The 23,919-nt window shown below is 35.7% G+C and overlaps 1 protein-coding gene across 6 annotated transcripts in view; it reads right to left on the bottom strand.

Annotated features, from left to right (window-relative positions):
* The window catches only part of RIPOR2 (RHO family interacting cell polarization regulator 2), a 220,255-nt gene that overhangs the window by 34,589 nt on the left and 161,747 nt on the right, over positions 1–23,919 (bottom strand). For all 6 annotated transcript variants that reach the window (XM_074205656.1, XM_074205658.1, XM_074205653.1 and 3 more), the window contains exons 5-12: positions 22,069–22,092; positions 21,338–21,391; positions 16,745–16,894; positions 14,994–15,057; positions 6,305–6,348; positions 3,791–3,916; positions 2,983–3,131; positions 344–473 (exon numbers count right to left, since the gene is read on the bottom strand). In XM_074205656.1, coding sequence (XP_074061757.1) covers positions 344–473; positions 2,983–3,131; positions 3,791–3,916; positions 6,305–6,348; positions 14,994–15,057; positions 16,745–16,894; positions 21,338–21,391; positions 22,069–22,092 — 741 coding nt within the window. The remainder of the gene's footprint in view (positions 1–343; positions 474–2,982; positions 3,132–3,790; positions 3,917–6,304; positions 6,349–14,993; positions 15,058–16,744; positions 16,895–21,337; positions 21,392–22,068; positions 22,093–23,919) is intronic.

Genomic DNA, 23,919 nt, shown 5'->3' with positions numbered 1-23,919 from the left:
TTGTGCCCAGGTTAAGATCCCCTACTTTAGAGGAATATTAAAGAAGGAAATAAAGTTTATGATGTACTGTATAAAGAAAGTGGGAGGTGGGGTTGAGTGGAAATGGAGAAGCACAAATGTATTTCAAATATATTTTGTCTGATCATTATTTAATCCTGGTGAGCAGGAAGAATATAATCCTTGCTGGGTAGAGGGAAGGGAGAAATAAGAGAGAGACTCAGGACAGGAAGGAGATAGTGCTGAAAAAGAGGCTACTTGAATTGTTTGTCAAGCATTTCAAACATAGGCCATGGGCACTGCCTTGCTTTCAGTATGTCAACTCAGGAGACCACCTTGAACTTACAAAAAAAGAGTGATCCTTGAAGGTAGGGGTTTCCGGAGTGCCTTGGCTGTACATGGACATCCTCCTCTGCAGAGCTGAGGCTCTATTCCCATTGCCTGTGGATGAGGTCACGTCCTCCACATCAAAGGGACTGCAAAACAATTGCTCTTTTATTATACCGCGTAGTGTACATGATTTTCAGATCCATCTCTGACCATTCAACAAAAGACCAAGAAACACATTCTCATCTAAGTACCTAACTTGTACAGAAGCCAAAGGAAATCAAAAGGAGTTGGGCAGTGCTTGGCCAGGTGAATTTCAGTACACATATTAAAACCAGGCAGGAAACACCAAAACTGGGTCTGAAGATAGGAGACCTCAGCAACATTCTTAGTTATATATATAATTTAATTTCCACTTTTTTTTGCACCTGTCCCCTCCATTTGTAAAAGCAGAATTCTAATACTTATCCTTCTTAAAGGATTTTAGGATTTTAGAACTAGAAGACCCTTAGCTATTCTAGCACCCACCTTTTATAGATGAAGAAACTGAGAGATGATATGAAAATTAAAAGTCTCAGAGTGTTATGTAATCTCTGGAGATTTCACTACCACTTTACCAATTCAAGGGATTAGCATATCGTGATTCAATATAAATAAAACACTTGAAAATAAAATCATGTTTATTTTTAGCTGTTGCAAAAAAGCCACTTCTGATTGTGATGATGACACACTGTTCAGAATTATTCTAGTGATCATAATATTATGCAGCTCATCTCATAGAAAGAATAATCTCCTGTTTGAGATAACAACCATCAAAAATAATTAGGGACAAAAGTTCTAAGCTAATAAATAATAAAGTGACTACAGTACCTAATAAAGCAGGTGCTGCTGCTACCAAAACTCTGTTATTCCATTGTATACTCTGTGACACCAGGGATGTACTTCCATAACCATATATCCAATTTTGCATCTTATGGGGAACTATTTCTGTTGGAATTCTGATTGAGAAAATAAATCACTTGCTTTTAAGACACCCATCTCAGAAAACCATGCTATTTAGTTTATTTAGCTAAGTCTTTGCCCTGACCATTTTCTAAAAAAGGACTGGAAATTAAATAAAAAGGGACAATTGAAAACATTTAAAAATAAGTAAGTAAAAAATAGAAGAATAAGAGATTTAAAGTCTGAGAAAGTCTAATGTCTTCTCTTTCCTCATCCTTCTGATCTCTCTGCAGCATTTAACACGGATGACTACTTTTCCCTTCCAAATATTCTTTTGGCTTTTGCCTGATGACTCTTTTTTCATTTCCTTTGCTGGCTATTTCTCCAGGTCATGTCTATTAACTGTGTATATCTTCCTCAAAGTCTTTATCTTAGATTCTTTTCTGATTTCCTCCTATACTTTGCTTTTTGGTGGTACCACTTCAGTTTCAATGGGAACAATTATCATCTTTTTTGCAGATGATTCCCAAATCAAGCTTTTTTAGACTTGTTAGCCTCTCCTGAGTTGTTTCACATCACTACTGACTACTAGAAATTTCATATTACATGACTCATAGACATCTCAAGTTCAACATCTCATCTAAGTCCAAAACAGATGTTCAAAACAAAACTCATTATCCTTTCTCCTAAACCCACCCCTCTTTTGAACTTCTTTATTACTCTTGGGGGTACCAGTCACCCAAATCACTCAGGCTGACAAATTTCTTTAACTCCTTGCTTTTGCTCATTCCATAGATCTAATCTCATAGTTTCTCTACATCTTTGAAATGTTTCCTTATCTACTTATATGCTACTGCTCTTGTTGAGACTCTTCTATCTTACAATCTCTCAACCAGACCATTTTAATAGACTTCTAATTTGATTCCCTGCTTCAAGTCTCTCCCCATTACAGCTCATCTTCCATAGAGCTGCCAGAATGATTTTTCCTATTTAAGAAAAACTCCAAAAGTTCCTTATTACCTCTAGGATGAAGTATAAAGTCTTCTGTTTGGCATTTAAATCCTTCATTTCTATCTTTCTAGACTTCTTAAACATTACTTCCTTTTACACAAAGTCATATTGGTCTACTTGTTTGTTTTTCACACTTAATGCTTATTGCCTACTTGTCTAATTTCCAAGTATTTGTAGTGACTATTCCTATGCCTGGAATGTCCTTTATCATCTCCACATCCTAAGGATCCCTGACTTTAAAAATCATCTCCTAACAAGAGATCCTTCCTAGGTCCTTCACCTGCTAGTGCCTTTCCCTCTATGGTTACCTTCTACTACTAATTTTTATATATATATATATATATATATATATATATATATATATATATATATATATATATATATATATGTTGCTTTTGCAATAAGAATGTAAACTTCTTGAAGGCAAGGCCTGCTTTTTTTTTCTTTGTATCCCTAGTGCTTAATGCAATCTCTGGAACATAATAACTGTATGATAAATGCTTTTAATTGATATAAAATACAAAAGTAGATAAACCTTAAAATAATTGGATAAATATTAGAATCCTTCTAGAAAGTAAACCATCTCAGAAAAGTCTAGTTTATTTGGGTATTAATCTTAAAAAAATGGTGTTGTTTGTTTTTTTTTTTTAAAAGATAAGAGTAGGAATGGTATGCTGCCCACTCTTGAAAAGTGAATTTACTTACTACCAAGTGATTTCCAAATTTAATTTGATGGTGCCAAGATCATTGATGTCAACAGCTACCACTTGAGGCCGGGCTGCAAAAAGGTCCTTTGTCTCACAGGTGACACTTCCCACTAGAATATGAGTTGCAAGTCCTTTGAGTTCTGTGACCTATGAGAGAGAAAAAGAAAGGATGACCCTAAATGTAAGTATAGAGGGAAAAAAATTTAAAAGAATACAGTTATATAGCATATTTTTTTAAGGCAGACTTTAACAATTTAGAAGAAAGAAATTAGTAATTCAGCAACAAAAGGACCTGGAGCACAGAATGGTATACACAAATTAAGGGAATGGGTTACACTGACTTCAATTCATCATTCTACCTGCTTCTTCTCACAAATAGGTCTCTGTACTTCAGTGCCAAGGACATTCCCTTTGTGATGTATTTGAGCAAAGAATGGAAAAGGCATAACTGGCAGCTGAAGTTTAAGGCTATTTGCCATAAATAACTGCTACATATATATATATATATATATATATATATATATATATATATATATATATATATATATATATATATTTACACTAGAGTTATCAGTTCAATTGCACCCTTCTCTAGTATTGCATATAGAATAATCCATCTGCTTGTTTGGTCAAATGACTGTTTTGTTTTTCTTATTCTTTTTTATAAAAGATGACTTTCTAGATTGGTAACATGGAAGGAAATTTGTATAAGAGTAATTTAAAACCATATATAATATGAAAATAATTTTTAAAAATTAAACAGAACTAGGAAAGGTAGTAGGAAGTGGTATATGTATGCACATTACCTTAATGGAAATCAATCCAGTTATCAAGGGTAGGAAAACCATTTCTTCTCCATCCCAACTCTGTTTGCCATTCATTTCTATTTTGCCTTTTAATTTCCATCGCTGCCGGCCATACTTCATGAAAATCTGGGACCAAAAAAACCTTTTATTTTCCTTTGTACTATCAATCCACTTGCTCTTTTATCAAGTAAAGTTTAAAAGTACAAGTAAATAAAGCAACTAGCTAATCCATTTATTTGTTATCATATGACCACTACTCTAACTTCCTGGGCTCTCTCTGAACAATTTATGGGAACAATCTATAGGCTTTCAAAAAGGAATAATGAATGATTCTCTAAGGGAAAAATACAATAAGTTGTGGAGGTAGTGGTGGTGGATAATCAGTGATGAGAGAGAGGAATATTATAAGATGGTAAAAAGCCCAGTGGTAGATGTAAGTTCATATCTAGCCACCATTTACTGTGGGATTAAGCAAAGTGCTCAAACTCTGAACTTATTTCCTCATCTATAAAAAAATAAGGATGATAATATTTTTAATTCCTTATCAACAATGTTATAAAGAAAATGTTTTACAAACCTTCAACCTCTCTATTGTTGAGTTATTATTATTCATTTCAAGTTGCTCTTATTACAATGGAATGAGAGCTAGATTTGGCATTAGAAGACCAGGGTGTGAGATCTAAGCACCATTTGCTAGATATGTTCCTAACCTTTAACCTCTATGAACCTCAGTGGTCTCACCTAAATAATTGGGGACAATACTGGAAATAAATGCATCACAGATTTGCATGGGAATCAAATGAGATAATGTGTGTGGGTGTTCAGTAAACAGTAGAGCACTCTATCAAAGTCTGCTCCTGTTTTTGTTTCTTAATGATTTATTCAGCATTTAATGTTACCTACTTTGTAGGGCAGGGGGACACTTCTGACCTGCTGATTTTATCATGCTTGCTGAGCTAAGAGGAGGACTTTCCCATGGTCATGATGCAAGTCTGGGTCAGATGGAGGCAGGGCTTGGACCCAGTGAGGTCTCCATTACTTCAAAACCCTTTCTCTTCTTTCTGTCCACCACAATTCTCTTTAAGCAGCGATACAACAATTGAGCTTCCTTTAAAACTATTTACATTTACATAAATGAATCTCAAAAAAACTCAACTGCCTACATCTCTACTATTGTCCATTCATTCACATTCATTTTTCTCTTGCATTATTGTAGTTTGTACCTATTCTGTACTTCTGGCTTGGGTCGTCCCACCCCACCCCCCACTTATAGTATTTCACATAGCTGTTTTTGTAAATTTGATTATTCCTTGTATATATTATATGGATCAAATAATATTTGTAAATTGTTTACTTAGCACACAAAAAGGTGCTAGGTAAATGTTTATTCTTTCTTTTCTCCTTCCCCCCATGTTAAATACACTATAATAGAGGCATCAAATACTTGCTTGTGGCCCCTCTCCAAACCAGATTACAAGGTATTTGAGAAACATTTAACAAAATATATAAAAATAATTCAAATAGGACAAATCTCTTAACTTCTCTGTCCCCATACAACTATCTAAGTTTTAGAGAAAGTGTTGACCTGTATTGCCAAGAATCTTCTTAATGGGTGTTCCCTCTATCAGAGGTATCACAGAGTATTCTATTCACTATTCTATTCCATTATGGATCACAATTCTATAACCGTTCTCTTGTTGGATATTTTTATTTGCTCCTGTGCTTTATAACTTCAACTAATGATATAATAAAAATTTTTTACACTGTGTATGTCTGGTCTTCAGATAACCTTTTCAGGGTGATTTTTATTATTTATGTGTCTTGTCCTAATAATGAAATTGTGAATTCCAATGATTTCATTAATGAAAGAAAGGAGGGGAAAATTGGGAAGAAGGAGACAACTGAATTTCCTCTGATTTTATTCCTTTATTAGGAAAAGAAGGGAGGGGACAATTAGGAAGAAGGAGAAAATGGAATTTCTATTTAGTAGCGACAAATAAGATGGGACATGCTCCCTCTAGTGGAGAAGGTAAGAAGATCAGCCCTTTACTAATCCTCCCCAGTATGAATCTGGGCAGGATGTAGAGGGAAGGTTGATTTCCTTCTATAGGCATTTAAAAAGCATATTGGGAGATGACTCTATCTGCAGTGATTTAGAGGAGTTTAACTTTGAATTGAGACCCAGGTTAAAATCCAATGGAATGTTTTAAAGATCAAAATTCTTTTTTCCCCCCAGCATCACCCCTGCCTACCCCATTTGACCATTTAGCAAAGTGTAACTTATTAAAGAAGAAATCATTTGTGAATATGCATGTCTAAAACAAGGACCTCGATTATATATTTTAATACAAGTACTAAGAAGGTTTGACAAGCGACCATGAATCTTCCCTTAAACTCCATATCTTAATTCTCAGATATTAATCATAAAAATATTTTCATGTCAGATAAGGTGTAAAATGATGACAACTCTTCTGCACAATTCTTATCATGGCCACAGAAAGAGAAAACCCTTACTTCGTATTGATCCCCAGGACAGAGACGGGCAAAGCCAGCCAGACCTGTAAGAAAACATGCAGCAAGTTAGCTATACAATACATTTTTCCTTTCATAGGTTTCATCATCTTAACAAATCAACATTTTTTGCTTAAAGACTTTCCTGATTTTCCACCTGTTAATCTGACTTATTCCTTCTCAGTCTCCTTTGTTCCTTCAGACTACGTGTCCCTCAGGGTTCAGTTCTAGACCCTCTTCTCTTCTCCCTCTATAATTCTTTACTTGGTAATTTATTTACTTCCTGAAACCTGGGAAAGACCTTAGTTTTAAAACAGTCAGTGAATCCAGGGCCATCTCTTGATCTGTTTCTTACCACTTACTTAATCCAGACAGCTCCAGAGTAGAAAGTGAGGCTATGATTTTGCATATTCCTCCCTCATCTAATCCAGTTAATCCATTTGCAAGACATGATATCACCTCCCTGATGTCATGGTCCTCTTTGAGAACAAAGGACAAACAACAACAACCACCTTTAACCACCTATAGATTAAATGACTATCTTTATGTTGAATCTCAATCATCTTCCCAGTCCATCTTCACATCTTCAGTTCCTCTCACAACCTTATCAATCTGTTGCCAAGGCCTCTTTTTGAAAGTTTTTTTTTTTTAGGTTTTTGCAAGGCAAACAGGGTTAAGTGGCTTGCCCAAGGCCACACAGCTAGGTAATTATTAAGTGTCTGAGACCAGATTTGAACCAGGGCAGGTGCTTTATCCACTGCGCCACCTAGCCGCCCCATGCCAAGGCCTCTTGATGACACCTTTGCCAACATTTCTCATATATATCCCCTTCTCTTCTCCGTCATCTCTCACATTGCTACATTTTCCTACTTACAATGCCTGGACTACTGCTCTCCCTCCTCCTTTCTTCCTATCAGTTTCCTTTAAGTCCCAACTAAAATCCTATCCTGAAGTCTTTTACAACCCCTCTTAATTCTTGTGCATTCCCTCACTTTATTCATTCCCTTTTTATCCCAAAAATGACTTGTCTCCCCCATTAGAGTGTGAGCTCTTGGAGAACAAGGGCTGTCTGTAGACTCTTTTTTGTGTCCCTAATACTTAGCACATAGTAAGCACTTATAAATATTGGTTAATCTAGGACACTCAGGATGGACACCCTATCTGTGGGTTTTATCTGCTCTTTGTAGCTGGTATTAGGGAATTCTGCTCTATTAGGTAATGAGGTCATAGACTCTAGTTTACATACTGGAAGAAACAAATTATATCATGCTTTCTAGTACTGACAACAGTATCCGAACTGGTCAGGAGATCAGTTTGGTTTGAACTTATGACTTTATGATCCTCCCCAATTCCAGTGCCAGAGCTTCTGAATACTATTATGCCAAGGACAGATTAAATAAGCCACATTTATAATTAAAGTGTAGAATTCATCTGCTAAAACACCATTTCTAAGCAAAGGAAAGGCCCTGTTTTCTCCTTTTCCACTAAGGCCTCTGAATACTATTAAATAGTTACAATTTTCTCATGTGAGTAAGCTCTCACTCATTGCTTTATGATCCTTTATCATGGAGAATATCCTTTTCCTGAGCCACCTAGGACCCATTTTCAAGCATTTACTACTCAGGAATTAGAATGAATAAGATCTCTGTTTAAAGCATAAAACAAATCAAACTTAGCTATCAGTTTATGAATCTCAGGAACTTTGTATTTCTGACTAATTTGATTAATTCAATAAATGTCTATAATATAGACATATATGTCTATAAGTAGCTTACAATCTAAGCAGGGTGGAAACACACACCTACAGATAAGTGCCACATGAGGCAGGCATATGAACAACCAGATTTGAGTAGGAGATAATGACTTACACAAGGGCATACTTGAAGGGGGAAAACAAAGCAAGGGACTGAGGGAATAGCAAGGAGATCAAGTTAGCTAGAAAAATAAGCAGGTGGTTAACCTAGAAAGGCAGATTGGGGGTCAGATTATGGAAGAAATTCAGTTCAAGCTGAAGAGTTCAGAACTGGTCACGCTATGGGAAGTCACCAAAGGGGTTTTGAAAAAAATAATAATACTTCAGGAAAATTCGTGTAGTGTGCATTTAAGCAGAGGCACTACAAGAAGAATAGTTGAGAGAGTAATACACTAATCCAAGGATGAGATCATGAGGACCTGAACAAGTGAAGTACATAGAAATGCAAAATAGCATATACATTTTAAAGATGTTGAAACATTGACAGACCTCAGCAATTTAAAAACTGGAGAAGGGAAAATGAATGAATAATCATGGATAAATGAAGTTGTAAAACTTGTAGATACTGGAATATAGTAGTGCCATTAGATGCAATTACATTTCAAATTCTGGCTCTGGCACTTACAGTGTGATATTTCAAAAGTCACCTAACATATCTATGCCTCATTTTTAAATCTGCAAAATTAATACCTTTCCAACTATGTTAATGGTTGTTGTGAGGACTGCATGAGAGGATGTCTATAAAGTTTTCTGTAGACCACAAAATACTCCATATCTGTCCATTTAGTACTATTATTGTTATTGTTAGAGAGATTGGTAGAAGCTAATCTGAGAGCAGGAGGTAAGAGAGGAAAAAAAAGGTAGTCATTTTCATTGTCAGTTTATTCCCTTTACCCTCAATGTAATAATTACATAAGCCTTACATTGTGGTTTCATCTCTAATCAACATTAAGATGGACTTATTAGCCCATCAATGTGAGTATATCTTTAATGATAGATGGAAACCATTCATCCATCCATAGCTGCTCCTCTGGGTGACTCTTCTTTTTTTTTATTTTTTTTTTGCAAGGCAATGGGGTTAAGTGACTTGCCCAAGGCCACACAGCTAGGTAATTATTCAGTATCTGAGGCTGGATTTGAACTCAGGTACTCCTGACTTCTGGGCTGGTGCTCCATCCATGGCATCACCTAGCTGCCTCTAAAGTAATTCTTTTTTTTTTTTTGGTAAGGCAAACGGGGTTAAGTGACTTGCCCAAGGCCACACAGCTAGGTAATTATTAAGTGTCTGAGACCGGATTTGAACCCAGGTACCCCTGACTCCAGGGCCGGTGCTTTATCCATTATGCCACCTAGTCACCCCTAAAGTAATTCTTGATGTTCATTTAAACTAATTTCACCTGTATAGTTTGCAGGGGAGAGAAGAAAGGAAATGCAAACAATGTGATAGGGAATTGATTTCCTTGGTTTTGAGGAAATTTGCAGTTGTTGTTCTTATGAAGTCCTTAAGAGTGCTTGCTCTCTTAGGGGTGGCTAGGTGGCGCAGCGGATAAAGCACCGGCCCTGGAGTCAGGGGTACCTGGGTTCAAATCCGGTCTCAGACATTTAATAATTACCTGTGTGGCCTTGGTCAAGCCACTTAATCCCATTTTCTTTGCAAAAATCTAAAAAACAAACAAACAAAAAAACAAACAAAAAAACCAAAGAGTGCTTGCTCTCATCTCCTTGCTTCTTTGCAGAGGTTTTGGGGGTGGGGGGATGTCTGTGTGTGGATGATGATATTGATCCTTCATTTTCTAAGAAGAGCATGACATCAGCTAGGTGGTACCATGATAAGCAAGTGAATTGGAGAGGGTGCTGTGCTAAGTCACTAACCTCACTTTCTCCTTTGAAATTATCTGGGCCCACAGTGAACTAATATGAATTAAGATTACTGGAGATGGTCCTGGTTAAGTTGACTTGCCCATGGGTATGGAACATTGCGTAAGGCACCAAACTTTTTCGATAAGTAGATTAGTTTGCTAACTTTATTTTCTTTTTTGTACTTTTTAATCCATTATAAGAAGGGGATTTCTGAGAAGGGGGCAGGAGGGATATTTTTGTAAATTTAGGTGATGAGAAAACAAAAGAAGTCAACTAAAATTGCTTTTAAACATTTTTAATGAGTGTTTGATTAATGCCATCTCCAGCCTGCAGGTGGCAGCAACCTACCAGAACTTGATGTTACTGCCGAAAATTTTTCCAAGTGATGGTTAAAACAAAGGAAACATTACTTATTAAGACCTGGTGAAAATGTAGGAAAATCAAAGATTCCAATTTTTAGACATGAATTTTTAAAAAGTTTTAGAGGCTTTTTGTTTCTTTTCTTTTTTTTCCAAGGCGGCTTGCCCAAGGCCACACAGCTAGGTAATTATTAAATGTCTGAGGCCGGATTTGAACTCATGTACTCCTGACTCCAAGGCCGGTGCTCTATCCACTACGCCACCTAGCTGCCCCTTTAGAGGCTTTTTGTAAAGTACTTCTGAAACAAATAACTCCTTTAAAAATTCTTTGAAAATCCAGAGTTGAATAGCCACTTATCTTAAGTCCTTTATAAAGCAAGATGCTACTAAAAAACTAGTCAATACATGATTAGCTCATTGGTATAGGATATCCTGCCTTTGAAGAAATAGGAATTTGAATTTGGGCAAAGGTTTTGCTGTTGGAAAGTACCTGCTAGATTTGCAAGTCATTTAAACAATGTCTTTCCTGTGTGGCACTCCAGGTGATACTGCTGAACCCCACATTCCTCAAAAGCATTTTTTCCTTATCTTTAGAGCTTAAAATCTCTTGTTGCCACCTTCTTCATAAAGCCTTTTCCTGATTTCCCAACAGCTAGCATCTTTTCCCCCAAATCAGTGTCTATTTTACACAAATATACAAACATACATATACACATATACAGTGCATATATGTTATCCTCTGAAGCTAGACAACAAGCTCCATTAGAATATCCCTCCCAGTGGGCAGCTAGGTGGCGTAGTGGATAGAGCACCGGCCTTGGAGTCAGGAGTACCTGGGTTCAAATCCGGTCTCAGACACTTAATAATTACCTAGCTGTGTGGCCTTGGGCAAGCCACTTAACCCCATTTGCCTTACAAAAAAAAAACCCCTAAAAAATTCATTTAAAAATATTTTTGAGTTCCAAATTCTCCAAATTTTCTCTTTCCACTCCCAAAGATGGTAAACAATTTGATATAGGTTATATGTGGAGAACAAGGATTTAAATTCAGATTCTCTGACCTCAAATGCAACACACTTTTCATTGGATCAAGCTATAGACTCTGGTGAATAAAAATGAGATAAAACACTTTCAAAGTCTCCAGTCCTCTTAGAACCATTCAAAGACAACAATGGACTGATACTTCATGACTTAGACTAAAATGATGGCAATAGAGGAGCAAGGAAGAAATTGCCTGTTATATCTGGAGGAGGGAAAGAATTCATGAACAAAGAGTTGGAAAAGATCATAGAAGTCAAAGCTGACTTTTTTGATTATGTAAAATTTAAAAGCTAGCAAAACAAAACTGGGGCAGCAGTTAAAATGAGAAGAAAATCAGGTAAATGGGAAGAATTTTTGTAGGAAGTTGCTCTGATAAAAATCTCATCTCTTTGGATCTTATTCTTATAAATTTATATCAGTTCTATGTATATATTAAAATCCATTCTCCAACTGATAAAGGATCAATAGATATGAATAGGTAGTTTTCAGATGAAGAAAACCAAGCTATCAATAGCCATATGGAGAAATTTGTCAAACCACTAATAATTAGAGAAATGCAAATTAAAATAACTCTTGAGGCAAAGATGACAAAAAAGGAAAATGACAAATGCAGGTACATTAATGTACTATTTGTGGAATTATAAACTTTTCCAGCCATTCTGGAGAGGAAATTGGAATTATTTTCCAAATGCTATTGAACTCCACATAATCTTTAACCCAGTAGTACAACTACTAAGCTTATAACCACTAAAAAAGTAAAAGGACCCACATGATTAACAACATTTATAGTGGTCCTATTTATAATGGTAAAGTTATGGTATATGAATGCGATAGAATTCTACTATACTGTAAAAATGCTATGTAAAGAATGGTTTCAGAAAAAATGGAAGATTTCTATGAACTGATACAGAATGAAGTGATCAGATATAATCAGGAGAATAAATTATGCAAGATTATTAAGATATACAATTTTGTAAGACTTAGAAACTCTAATCAACACAAGGATCAATCATGGTCAAGTCATGATGAAACAGTCTACCTTCCTCCTGTTAAGAGGTGATTGAGACTTGTTTTGAAATGGTTAATGAGGGAATTTGACTTAACTACATGCTTATAACAGGTTTAATATTTCTTGCTTTCTCATTTGGGAGAAATCAGATAATTTGGGTATGAAATTAAAATCAAATTTTAAACAAGGGAATAAAATACTTAATGGGATTAACATGCTTTTTAAATGATATTTTAGAGCTTATTAGTTTCATGCTTAATCAACCTTTCCTAGGGTTACTAGGAAAATAATACTGTATTCTTTTAGCAAGACCATTTTAAAATAGAAATTGTTCAAATAGAAAAAACTATGGTCTTACTGAACACTATATGTGTAAATTTATTTGTTTTCCCCCACTCCCATTTTATCATATTAATAACCAGTATTTCTTTTAGACCTGGCTATAGATCTCAGATTATTTCCTAGGCTGAATCCTGTTCTTTAGTTACATTGTGTCAGATATGATTAAACTGTCTAAAATAATCTTTTCTTTATTGCATATATGTTGCAATAGATATGGTCACCCATATTTTCTCAAAGTGAGTCCATTCTTGCAGTATTTTCTACCCCCCTCTTCTCCCTTTTCTTTTTTTCTTTCACTCTTCCTCTCCCTTCTCCCTTTCTCTCCTCCCTTTATGACTTTCCATTCTGTCTCCAATTCCACATATGTCTCACGTCCCACTCCAAGTAAAACAACCACAAAGGTTACTGTCAAGTTCTTCAGTTAACAGTGAGAGCTTTCCAATTTGGCAATGGGGCATAAATAATTTAGGTTTTCTAGTATTCAAATGCTTTTTCCTTCCTCAGAAGCATGTTTTACACATCTATCTTGACTTCATTTTCCCTGCTGTCCTGCTCATTTGTTAACATTCAACTTTTCACCCCAGTTTACGTACAGATTTCAGCATGCACAAAGGGTTCGCCCAAACTTTTAGCATAGTCCCTGGTTTGCCCCAAAGCTATGTTTCATTTCAATGCCATGCTTACATACTGTATTAAAGCTCTTTGATAGAGAACCATTAGAGAGCCACCTCCTAGATGATGTGCCCTTAGGAGCTCCTGAAAAAAATATGTATTTTTTTTGTGGGAGTATGGATTTCTTTTCAAAGAAATTCCCCACCCCCACCCCCACTCCCTTCTTTCTCCTCTCCACCCCTTCTGCTTTTTCAAATAAGGACAATGAGAAATTTAGTGCCATTTTATTGTCTTCTTGGTCTCCTAGCATCACAGCTTTATAAGAACAAACTAAAATAAATCTCTGAGTGGCAGAAAATCAGAACTTTATTGAAAGGCAAAACAACAGCCACCCAGGTAACCAGATTCCTCACACCTGTGACCTGAGTCCCAGCTACTATGCCAATCAAGTGTCCATTTCTCAGCTAGGAAGGAAGGAGATTGGGAAAGAAGGTTAATTAATTGCCAAATTATTTGGAAGTAAGTTAATTCTATAAAGATGATTTAGAAATGAAATATTACTAGATTGGACCTTAAAACTATCTGGGGGGAAAAACACCACTTCCACCCACCAACCTGAAGTGCCTTAGTAAAATGGGCATCAAGGAATGGATATAATTTGATAAGTACATTGGATCAAGAATTGAGATTTGACCCTAGAGGTCATGTAGTCTGACTTCCTCTTTTACACCTAAGAAATTAAAAGATGTGCCCTAGGTTACCCAAGGTAGCAGAGAAAGGATTGAACAGAGATGCTCTCATTGGGTCCATAGCCAATGTTCTTTCCACATAGAAGCAAAGCTATAGATGAAAATAATGGCATAGCATTAACTTGAAACACAGATGATTCTTTTGTAAAAACCTTGAATAGCATATAAAATGATTCACCACAGCTGCCAAAGGCAAATGGATCCATTAGTTGAATATAGAGCCCAGTTCACTGTGGTATTAAGCACATGTATCCCAACAGGCTTTTTATGTGTCAAAACAGGGCATGAGACTGGAGAATATCTCAAGTATGAAGCAGATGACTCATGCCAAAGTGAAGCTCCACTACTTGGGCTTTGGCTGGTTTAAATTCCCTTTTCTTTGACTCCATTACTCATAGAAATAGTATTCATTGTATGTGAAGGAATCAAATTTCGAGGAAAGATTTGGAATTACATGGCTTATATACTAACTCTACTTTAAATTTTTAATTAATGATATAAAAATGCAATATTGACTGCTTTTTTAGATAGTACTTTCTATCCTCAGATATAATTCAGACATAACCCATTAAGTAATCTCTCTCTTTTCTCAAGATCCAGATTGTTTTTTTATTTTAAAGCAGGTAGAGTATAACTTTATGGTTATGCATTCACATATTTACTTTTGTTTGATTAACCATCTGAAAGATGACATAATTCTAGATGCTATAAACAAAGGAATAGGCACATTTTCTAGTGAGATTAAAACCAAAAAAAGAAGCTAGGCAGGCACCATACAATGTAAATATTCTCTGGGATCCTAGGGGCTCCATATCTCATGGGATTGGAGTTAGGGATGAAAAGCATCAAAAAGAGAGGAAGAGTAAGAGGCATTAGGTCTTTGCATCTTATATAAAAACAGCAGACTGAAACCTGGTGCACTGTAGGGCATTGCCACCAATAAGAGAGCAAATAATTTTTAAAATTACCTTTCATCTTAATGGAAAACTCCCCCAGAAGATGCTCCATCTCTGCTTCAATGGTACACATATTCTAAGAAGGAAAATATAGTATCTGCATCAGAACAAATTTTCTTTAAAAAAAAACACAAAACATCTTGTACATCTTATGGCTCCATGACTAAGGAATCCCAAAGCACTTTCTAGACATTACTTTCTTGGGCGTATCAGCAGTCCCTTGAAGCAGAGGAAGGAAAATTTCCTATCCAAGTAAAAAAAAAATTCAGTTATGTCCAACTCTTGTTGACCCCATTTGGGGTTTCTTGGATCAAGATATAGGAATGCTTTTGTGTTTCCTTCTCCAGCTCGTTTTACAGATGAGGAACTGGGGCAAACAGGATTAAGTGATTTGCCCAGGTGCATGTGAGACTAGATTTGAACTCATGAAAATGAGTCTGAGTCTGAGCTCAGTATGCCACCTAGCTTCCCCAGGTAAAAATTATCCAAGTAACAAATCTGAGAGATTTAATTTTTCATTAAAAGAAAACTGATGGCTGAGAAAAAGATCAAGCTTAATTTCCATAGAAATGGATCACATAAACCAACAAATCATTTATGTTGAGTTTTTAAAAAGACTTTCTATTATACAACTCCCTGAGGCATATAATACAAGTATTATTATCTCCATTTTATAGATGAGGGCATTGACACTCAGAGAGACATATCTAGTAAGTGTTGGAGCTGAGATTTAACCTGAGGTCTTTGGACCCTAAGTCTAGTATTCCTTCCACTTACTAAGTTGCCTTAAAAGAATAACAGTATGCTTTATCTATAGCTGTATAGCTACAGAAGTCAGTGACAGTACTGTTTACACAAAAATATCTAAAAAACCAAAGCTGTTTGGTTCAGCATGACAATGACATCAGTAAAACCCAGTAACATGACCTCACCAAACCTGTGAACATCTTTATTCTCTGATCATGATTTTATTTACCAATGTCAGCCCTATTCATTTCAAACTCTTTGAGAGACTATCAAGCTTAAAAGCTAAATCAGTTACTTTACATCCTGAACTAAAGATGAAAAGGAATGAAAAAAGATTTCCAAATTGGATTGCTTCATTCATTCATTCAATAAACATTTAATGAATACCTGTTTACAATATAGTGTGCTGAGAGGGATAAAAAAGATATAAATGAAGCCCAGCCCTCAAAGAGTTTATCTTGCAAGGGGAAAAAAAAGATATATGGGATACATAAAAAGTAGGTCATGATTAGGTTGTAAGAATGGTCCAAAGTACAGGGGCAGCTAGGTGGTACAGTGGATAGAGCACCAGCCCTGGAGTCAGGAGGACCTGAGTTCAAATCCGGCCCCAGACACTTAATAATTACCTAGCTGTGTGACCTTGGGCAAGTCACTTAACCCCATTGCCTTGAAAACTAAAAAAACCACCCAAAAAATAAATTAAAAAAAAAGAATGGTCCAAAGTATACTAGTTAAATGGAGAGTGAGGTCATTCGTGATTGCCCTTGAATATTGGTAAATATAAATATAATGTATACTATCTAATAGCCAAAGAAGCCCAATATTTATCTTCAAAACAAATTCCCATAGATAGCCAAAAAAAATTGCAATAGAAAAGAAGAGGGGAGTGGACCCATAGATAGCCAAAAAAAATTGCAATAGAAAAGAAGAGGGGAGTGGAGTAGGGAAGGTAGGAATAAAGCAGCTTGTTTCTTGGAATAACCATTTATTTTGAGGCTGAATAGATTAGCATATACCTCAGTATATTCCTTGTAGCTCCTGTTGATTTCAGTTAAACTCTCTCTGGCAGCTTTGCTGGCTGGGGAAATGGCAAATGCTTGCTTCATTTTGCTAGCGCCATCTTGGAGACGTCTTTGGATGCAATAAGCTTCATAGAGTTCATCCACCTGGTCATGATAAAAACATTTAAACCATGTAACATGAGTAGCTGGTTGTCTTATTTTAGGCAAGAAATGATACTTCATTTTAACATTAGCAAGGAAGGAATCAATATCATTTGAACTATGTGCCCATTTTGTTTCATTTATTATTTCTATTTAAAATAGGTTCAATATAACTGATAATTCTTTTTTTCTTAAAAATACTGCAATAAGCTTACATTATATAATGACTTGAAGATTACAATGAGTTTTCCTTATAACAATCCTGTAAGGTGAATAGGAGGTGTTTTCTTATCTTTACTTTACCAGTTAGGAACTAAAATTCAGGAAGGATGAGCAACTTTCAGAGCCAAATATAAATACTTAGTATCTCAGAGCTAGGATTTAAAACATGGTTTTTGCTATTTTTTAGATATAGGAAAAAAGGTGATAGTTGTTTTGAGAACAAGGAAGCATTCTTGTGCTTAAAATCATTAAGTTTTCTTTTTTGAAACACAGAAAAAATAACTTCTTCCTTTTTCTTACATTTGTATATTAAAATTTTGCAGGGCAACTAGATGGCATAGTGGATAGAGCACCTGCCCTGGAGTCAGGAAGACCTGAGTTCAAATTTGGTCTCAGACATTTGACACTTATTAGCTATCTGACTTAGGGCAAATCACTTCACCCCCAATTGCTTCAAATCCAGGGCCCCAGTTGTCCTGATTCAAACGCAGATGATTCAAGAGGACAAAGTAAGGCTGGTGACCTAACAACCCCTCACTCAAATCCAAATCACATGTTTGGCATGTCATCACCTCCCTGACCTCATGGTCTTCTTTGAGGATAAACAACATAATGATATCTCTTCAACTTCTATTCACCCTCTTCATCATTTGTCAGAATTATGGATACTATTGTGCTATATAATTACTCTAAAATACTTCTTACTTCTAAAGATTATTCATTTCAATGATATCAGAACATCTTAGGAGACAGTCAAAAAATTTCATCCTTTGGTGGTCAGTCAGACTCTGATGAGTTTTTCTACTGTTTTGTTAGGTTGGACCTTGGATGGTCTTCCCTGGACCAGAACTTGAAAATGATTTAATGGAACCTACTTGAGCTTCTGTATTCTTGGCTTAGTTTTCCAAAATCCAGTCTCTCTTTCATATTATGAAGAGATGAAGTAGAATTTTTGTATTACAATTTGAAAAACTGAGGAAGGCATACTTCTCTATAATCTTTCATCTTGACCTTCAGCTAATAATACATAAATTCAACTACCTAAGGTTGTTTTGCTCAATATAATTAGAATAACATTTTAGGGCAGTTTAGGGAACAGTACTTCCACAAGTTAAAAATACAATTTTTTTCTACCTCTGTAAGACACCATTACTAGGTAAATCTAATTAGTTTTAAATTACTTGTATTCTTTTTTCTGAACTAATTCTTTGGCTTCCAAAGGAATTTAGAGATTGATGTTATATTTGAGTTGTCTAGGTTTCTCTTTTAAGTTTTATAAAGTTTTTTTTCCTTTAAAAGCAAATTTCCAGTTTTTCAATGGAAGGAACTATCATTTTTAATAGTATTTCTGGTGCTTTATCTTTTTTCCCCCTTTCTGTACATCATGACAATTTTACATGATTCAGGGTAAGGCAATTTTTAGAATTCGACTAATATAGTCTATTTGTTAAAGAATTCCCTGTGGCTATCCACTTGATCAATTAGTCCTTAAAGCGGCCTTCTGAAATTTGGAGGGAAGAGACACATGAACCCAGCTCTTTTCCTTTTGTCAAGGAGTTGAGTTGTGACTTATCGAATCTTTCGTTGATGAAAAATGGTTATTGATTAATGCTGTAGGGGACATAGAGGGTAAAGAAGGAACTCAGATGGAAAATATTTCTCTGATTATTTTTCTAGAAGAGGAGTAGGAAGAAGAGAAAGCATGACTTTAATTGCCCTTAAGTGGATTAGATCTAGTATAAGAACTTAAAGGGATGCTGACAACTTTGATAATCTCTAAAATTTCTTTTAATAAACAAAACCAATTTTCTAAGTGGCTTGCCCAAGGCCACACAGCTAGGTAATTATTAAGTGGCTGAGGCCAAATTTGAACTCAGGTACTCCTGACTCCAGGGCCGGTGCTCCAGCCACTGTGCCACCTGGCTACCCCCCCCCCCATTGATACAGTTTTAAAATCATCTTCTTGAGTAATTAAAACTATATTTATAATGAATGTTTGCATATTATTATTGCTATCTTTCTGTGAATTGATCTATTTGAGCATGCATAGATACTTAAATATACAAGGCAAAATTGAAAAGAAATGTGGCCATGAGCAGAACCAGAAAAACATTGCATATCCTAACAGCAACATGGGTGTGATGATCAACCTTAATGAACTTGCTCATTCCCTCTTCCCCAATACAGGTGTACAATGATTTTACTTCTACTACCAACAGATGCCTAGAAATTGTTTTTTTTGAGGTTTTTGCAAGGCAGTGGGGTTAAGTGGCTTGCCCAAGGCCACACAGCTAGGTAATTATTAAGTGCCTGAGGCCAGATTTGAACTCAGATATTCCTGACTCCAGGGCCGGTGATCCATCCACTGTGCCACCTAGTTGCCCCACCTAGAAAATTTTAGGACTAGCTTCAGAACATTTTTTTCTCATTGTATCAGCTCATAATGAAGATGGAAGAGTAGTAAAGGCCAAAATGGAGTAAATCTTGTAGGGTTTCTAGCTTGCTACTTTTATGGAGTGAAGAAACAATGGAAAAACTATTTTGGGAGTAGGTATGATGATAATTGACAGATTATGCCCTTTTGATGGTCATTAAAACATGGGGCAAAGAGAGAAAGCAGAGAGATAGCAGACAGATTCTAGCAGATGAAAAAATTTGTATAAAGAATACCAGACACTCCTAGTTGTTATTCTGAATCTTCCCTCTTTCATCACCAGTGTCTGCCTAATTTCTTGTCTAGTTGAGAGTCATTTATGCAAGGAGTTCCTCATAGACCAAATTTAGAAAAACCTATATTGATCACTCTCTGTAGTAATATTGGAATGCTAGGTAGTTTAGTTCAAGAAAGGACCTCAGTGTCTGGTATATTCTCCTGTCAGATGATCTTCAGAATCTTCCTAAGACAATTTAAATGAAAGCAATTCAGTTTCCTGACATGACACTGGTAGATTATCCAGGTTTTATAGGCATATAGCAATGAGGTCAGCACAACAACTCTTTAGACCTTCAGTTTGTTGGATTAATACTTCTTCTCTCCCATACTTTCAGATCGTCTCAAATACTGAGCTAGTTCTGGCAATGCAGGTGTCAACTTCATTATCAATGTGCATCTCCTTGGAAAGGACACAGTCAGGGTAAATGAACTTATCTACATTATTCAAAACTTCATTTGCTGATGGTTCCATAGTTGGATGGTGTGGTGCTGACTGATGGAGCACCTGTGTTTTCTTGGTACTAATTGTGAGACCAAAATGAGCACAAGCAGCAGAGAATCAATCCATACTTTGTTCTATCTCAGCTTCAGAGACTGCACTGAGTGCACAATCATCTGCAAACAGAAGACCATGGACCAATACTCCCTCCACTTTGGTCTTGGCTTGTAGCCTTTTCAAGTTGAATTGACCTTAAGGTTATGTTCATCCTCAGTAAAGGCATTTGATAATTGCTGAAAAGATAATTCTAAAAAAAGAAAGTATGTGAGCAAGGACACATCCTTGTAGCATCATTCATTATCCAGAACCCGGGCATGCACACCATCATGAAATTGATGTACAATACTGATGAACTTCTCCAGGCAATTGGAGAAGTTAGAATACCAGATGTATGCTTGCCAAAAAACTATTTTATGGAGAATTCACACAGAGTAAATGTCACAAGGGGGTCAGAAGAAACAATGCTGAGACACCCAGGTCTCATTAAAGAACTTTAGAAATACATTGGGGTAGCTAGTTGACGCAGTGGATGGAGCAACGACCTTGGAGTCAGGAGGTCCTGAGTTGAAATCTGGCCTCAGACACTTAATAATTTACCTAGCTGTGTGACCTTGGGCAAGTCACTTAAACCCGCTGCCTTAAATAAATAAAATTTAAAAAGATAAAAAGAAATGATTGTACATCATGGGAAACACTGGCACAAGACCATCCAGTGTGGTGTGTTCTCATCAGTGAGGAAGGCAGAATTGAAGCAGCTCAAAGGAAACGTGACTTACATAAGCTTAGAATACCCTCTCCAGGTGTTCACATGGACTATTTGTGCCCAACCTGTGGTAGAGCATTCCGAGTTCATATTGGTCTGATTAGCCACAGTTGGACACACCATAATTCGTCTTAAACATAGTGATGTCATTTTGGTCTTCTTCAATAATAAAGGAAAAGAATCATAATCATATTGATGAGTAACATAAGAACTGAAAGTCAGAAGAAAAATGATAGGAACTTTAATTACCTTACTAATGTGAAATTCGAGTCGTCTCATATATCTCTCGATAGCTTTGATTTGCTAGATTTAAAAAAAAAGTTTAAAAAAAATAATCATTTTAATTTTAATTTAAATTTATACAGATATATTCCTTCACTGAAATGACTATCAATCATTAAAATAGACCCTCAAATACTTCGTCTCTTTTGCTTTTATCTGTATGAGTAGCTTGTACATAAATTTGGAAGAAGTTGATGTAAATAATATATATTTTTATAAAGCATGAACTTACTTAAATTTCTTCTATCCCCTTCTCTGAGCTTTTAGGACAGATAATTATATTCTGTGTTTGAGAATTCTGAGATGCAATAATATTTTTCTAGGGTTAATGCAGGCTACTTTTCTGTAGATTTTCTTTTTTAATGAAAGCACTAAGGAACTCAAATTCTTGGGAAATGAAATGGTTTATCAATAAATTAAAGACTATTGAGGTACTTTAGGAATAAGAACCAAGATCACAAGCATATTCCAAGAACCAAGTTCACAGGAATCAAGTTTACAAGCATAAGAGTCTGGAGACAGGCATTATAATTGACAAAATGAGATTCAATTCTTGGTTTGATCTGAAAATAAAAGATTTTTATCAAGGAAATCAAACACAAATCAGTGTTTTAGATATCATCACACAAGTCCCAAAGTTGAATCCTTTTACCCTTCTACAAATCAAGTAAATGAAGGAGGGGGGATTTGTCACTTACCTTATCTAGGTCATATAGAACACCCTAAATGAAGAAAAGAATAGTAGAATTAAAATATATTTTTTCCTAAATTGTTAATGACTTCACTGTTGAAAGTTAGTTGCAGTTTTTCTTAGATAATATAATCAGTCCCAATTGATATTCTCTCTTACTGTAAAAAAGTGGGTGAGTGTCTTCAAAGAACCATTTGAACTTTTTGAAAATACCAGGACCAGTTTTTGAAAACTAATATGCCTGGCCTTGGGCAAGCCACCTAACCCCATTTGCCTTGCCAAAAACCTTAAAAAAAAGTAATATGCTCCTTCACTTTAGATTTCCATTGTTAGTTTGAAAGATGTGTGAAATGAAGTACAGGTAGTTAGTTGAGCAGGGTGAAGGAGTTATAGTTGAATGAGTGGCAGTGGTATGTATATTCTCCTGCATGTTAATAGGACTTAAAAGTACTCACTATGTCCTAATACAAATATTTACTAAGCACTTTAGTGACAAGGCTTTCAAAATGTCTTAAAAACTCAATCTCGGGGTGGCTAGGTGGCATAGTGGATAAAGCACTGGCCTTGGAGTCAGGAGTACTTGGGTTCAAATCTGGTCTCAGACACTTAATAATTACCTAGCTGTGTGGCTTTGGGCAAGCCACTTTAACCCCATTTGCCTTGCAAAAAAAAACCCTAAAAAAAATTAAAATAAAAAAAGCAAAATTCAATCTTGTTACTCCATTTGCACTTATTCTGAGGAAGGTGGGTGGTTGGTGCTTTTTTATTCAGATCTTGCACAGAAACTGAGTCATAGAAAAATTAAATTCTAACTTAAGGCATTCATCTAGTATAGTCCTTGCACATCACAACATTATTCTTTCAACTAGACTCTACCCTTTAAGCACTGTGGCTAATCTTATCAATGGTACTTTATCACACTCCATATACTGGGAACTGTTTAGCTATAAATCAATGTTCAAGTAAATATTAATTTGTTATTTCAAATAGTTACTTTGAGAGGCTAGAGATGCTCAATTTTAAAATGCAGCATGGACTAAAATTTGTTTTAAAACTTTTCTTTTAAAATTGCTTCAGAGGTAGAGATGTGAGAATTTAATATTGATTGAGAGAACATTTTTGTGGAAATGGTCAATGAATTTGTCTTGCTTGACTCAATATGTTTAGAGTGAGAGTTTTGTTTTTCTTGCTTTTCTTGAGATAAGGGGAAGGGGAAGAAAGAGAAGGTGGATCTTTGAAAACAAAAAAGAATTTAATTTTAAAAAACTGCTTCATATCTGGTACATCAGTCACATACATTTATAATTTGGTTTATTATGAGGTTCTTGAAAGTAGTGAATGTTTTTTCTTTGTCTCATACATGTGTTAAGTGCTTTGTAAATACTTGAAGAAGATATACCTTTTCTTAGACCTAAATTAACATTTCACCTTAATCATATCTCTTTCTTTACCATATTTGGCCCTGAATTGTTTTTGACTCTTTACTAAAAGGGAATCTAAATCTACTCTCAAAGATTTTATCCATTAAGGAGATCTAATGAAGTATCACTGAAATTTTTGCTGCCATTAAAGTTATACAAAAAAATATTCTAGAAGCTTTTGGCCTCTGGAACCAATAATAATGTATATAAGTTTGCTAGACTAATCAGAGGGTATGATAAAGGGAAAAGAACACTGGCTCTGGAGTCAGAGGACCAGAGTCCAAATACCACCATTGATATTACCTGTGTGACCTTGGGCAAATCAGTTAACCTGGGTCTCAGTTCTGTCATCTGTAAAATGAAGGAATTATAGTGGATGACCTCAATCTCTATCCTATGATCATCCTTGGGAGGATAAGATAGGGTAGGGAGACAGG

This window comes from Macrotis lagotis, chromosome X, assembly GCF_037893015.1.
Source record: "Macrotis lagotis isolate mMagLag1 chromosome X, bilby.v1.9.chrom.fasta, whole genome shotgun sequence".
Lineage (NCBI taxonomy): Eukaryota > Metazoa > Chordata > Mammalia > Peramelemorphia > Peramelidae > Macrotis > Macrotis lagotis.
Note: the sequence above shows the minus strand (reverse complement) of the source record. Positions and strands in the feature narration are given on the sequence as shown.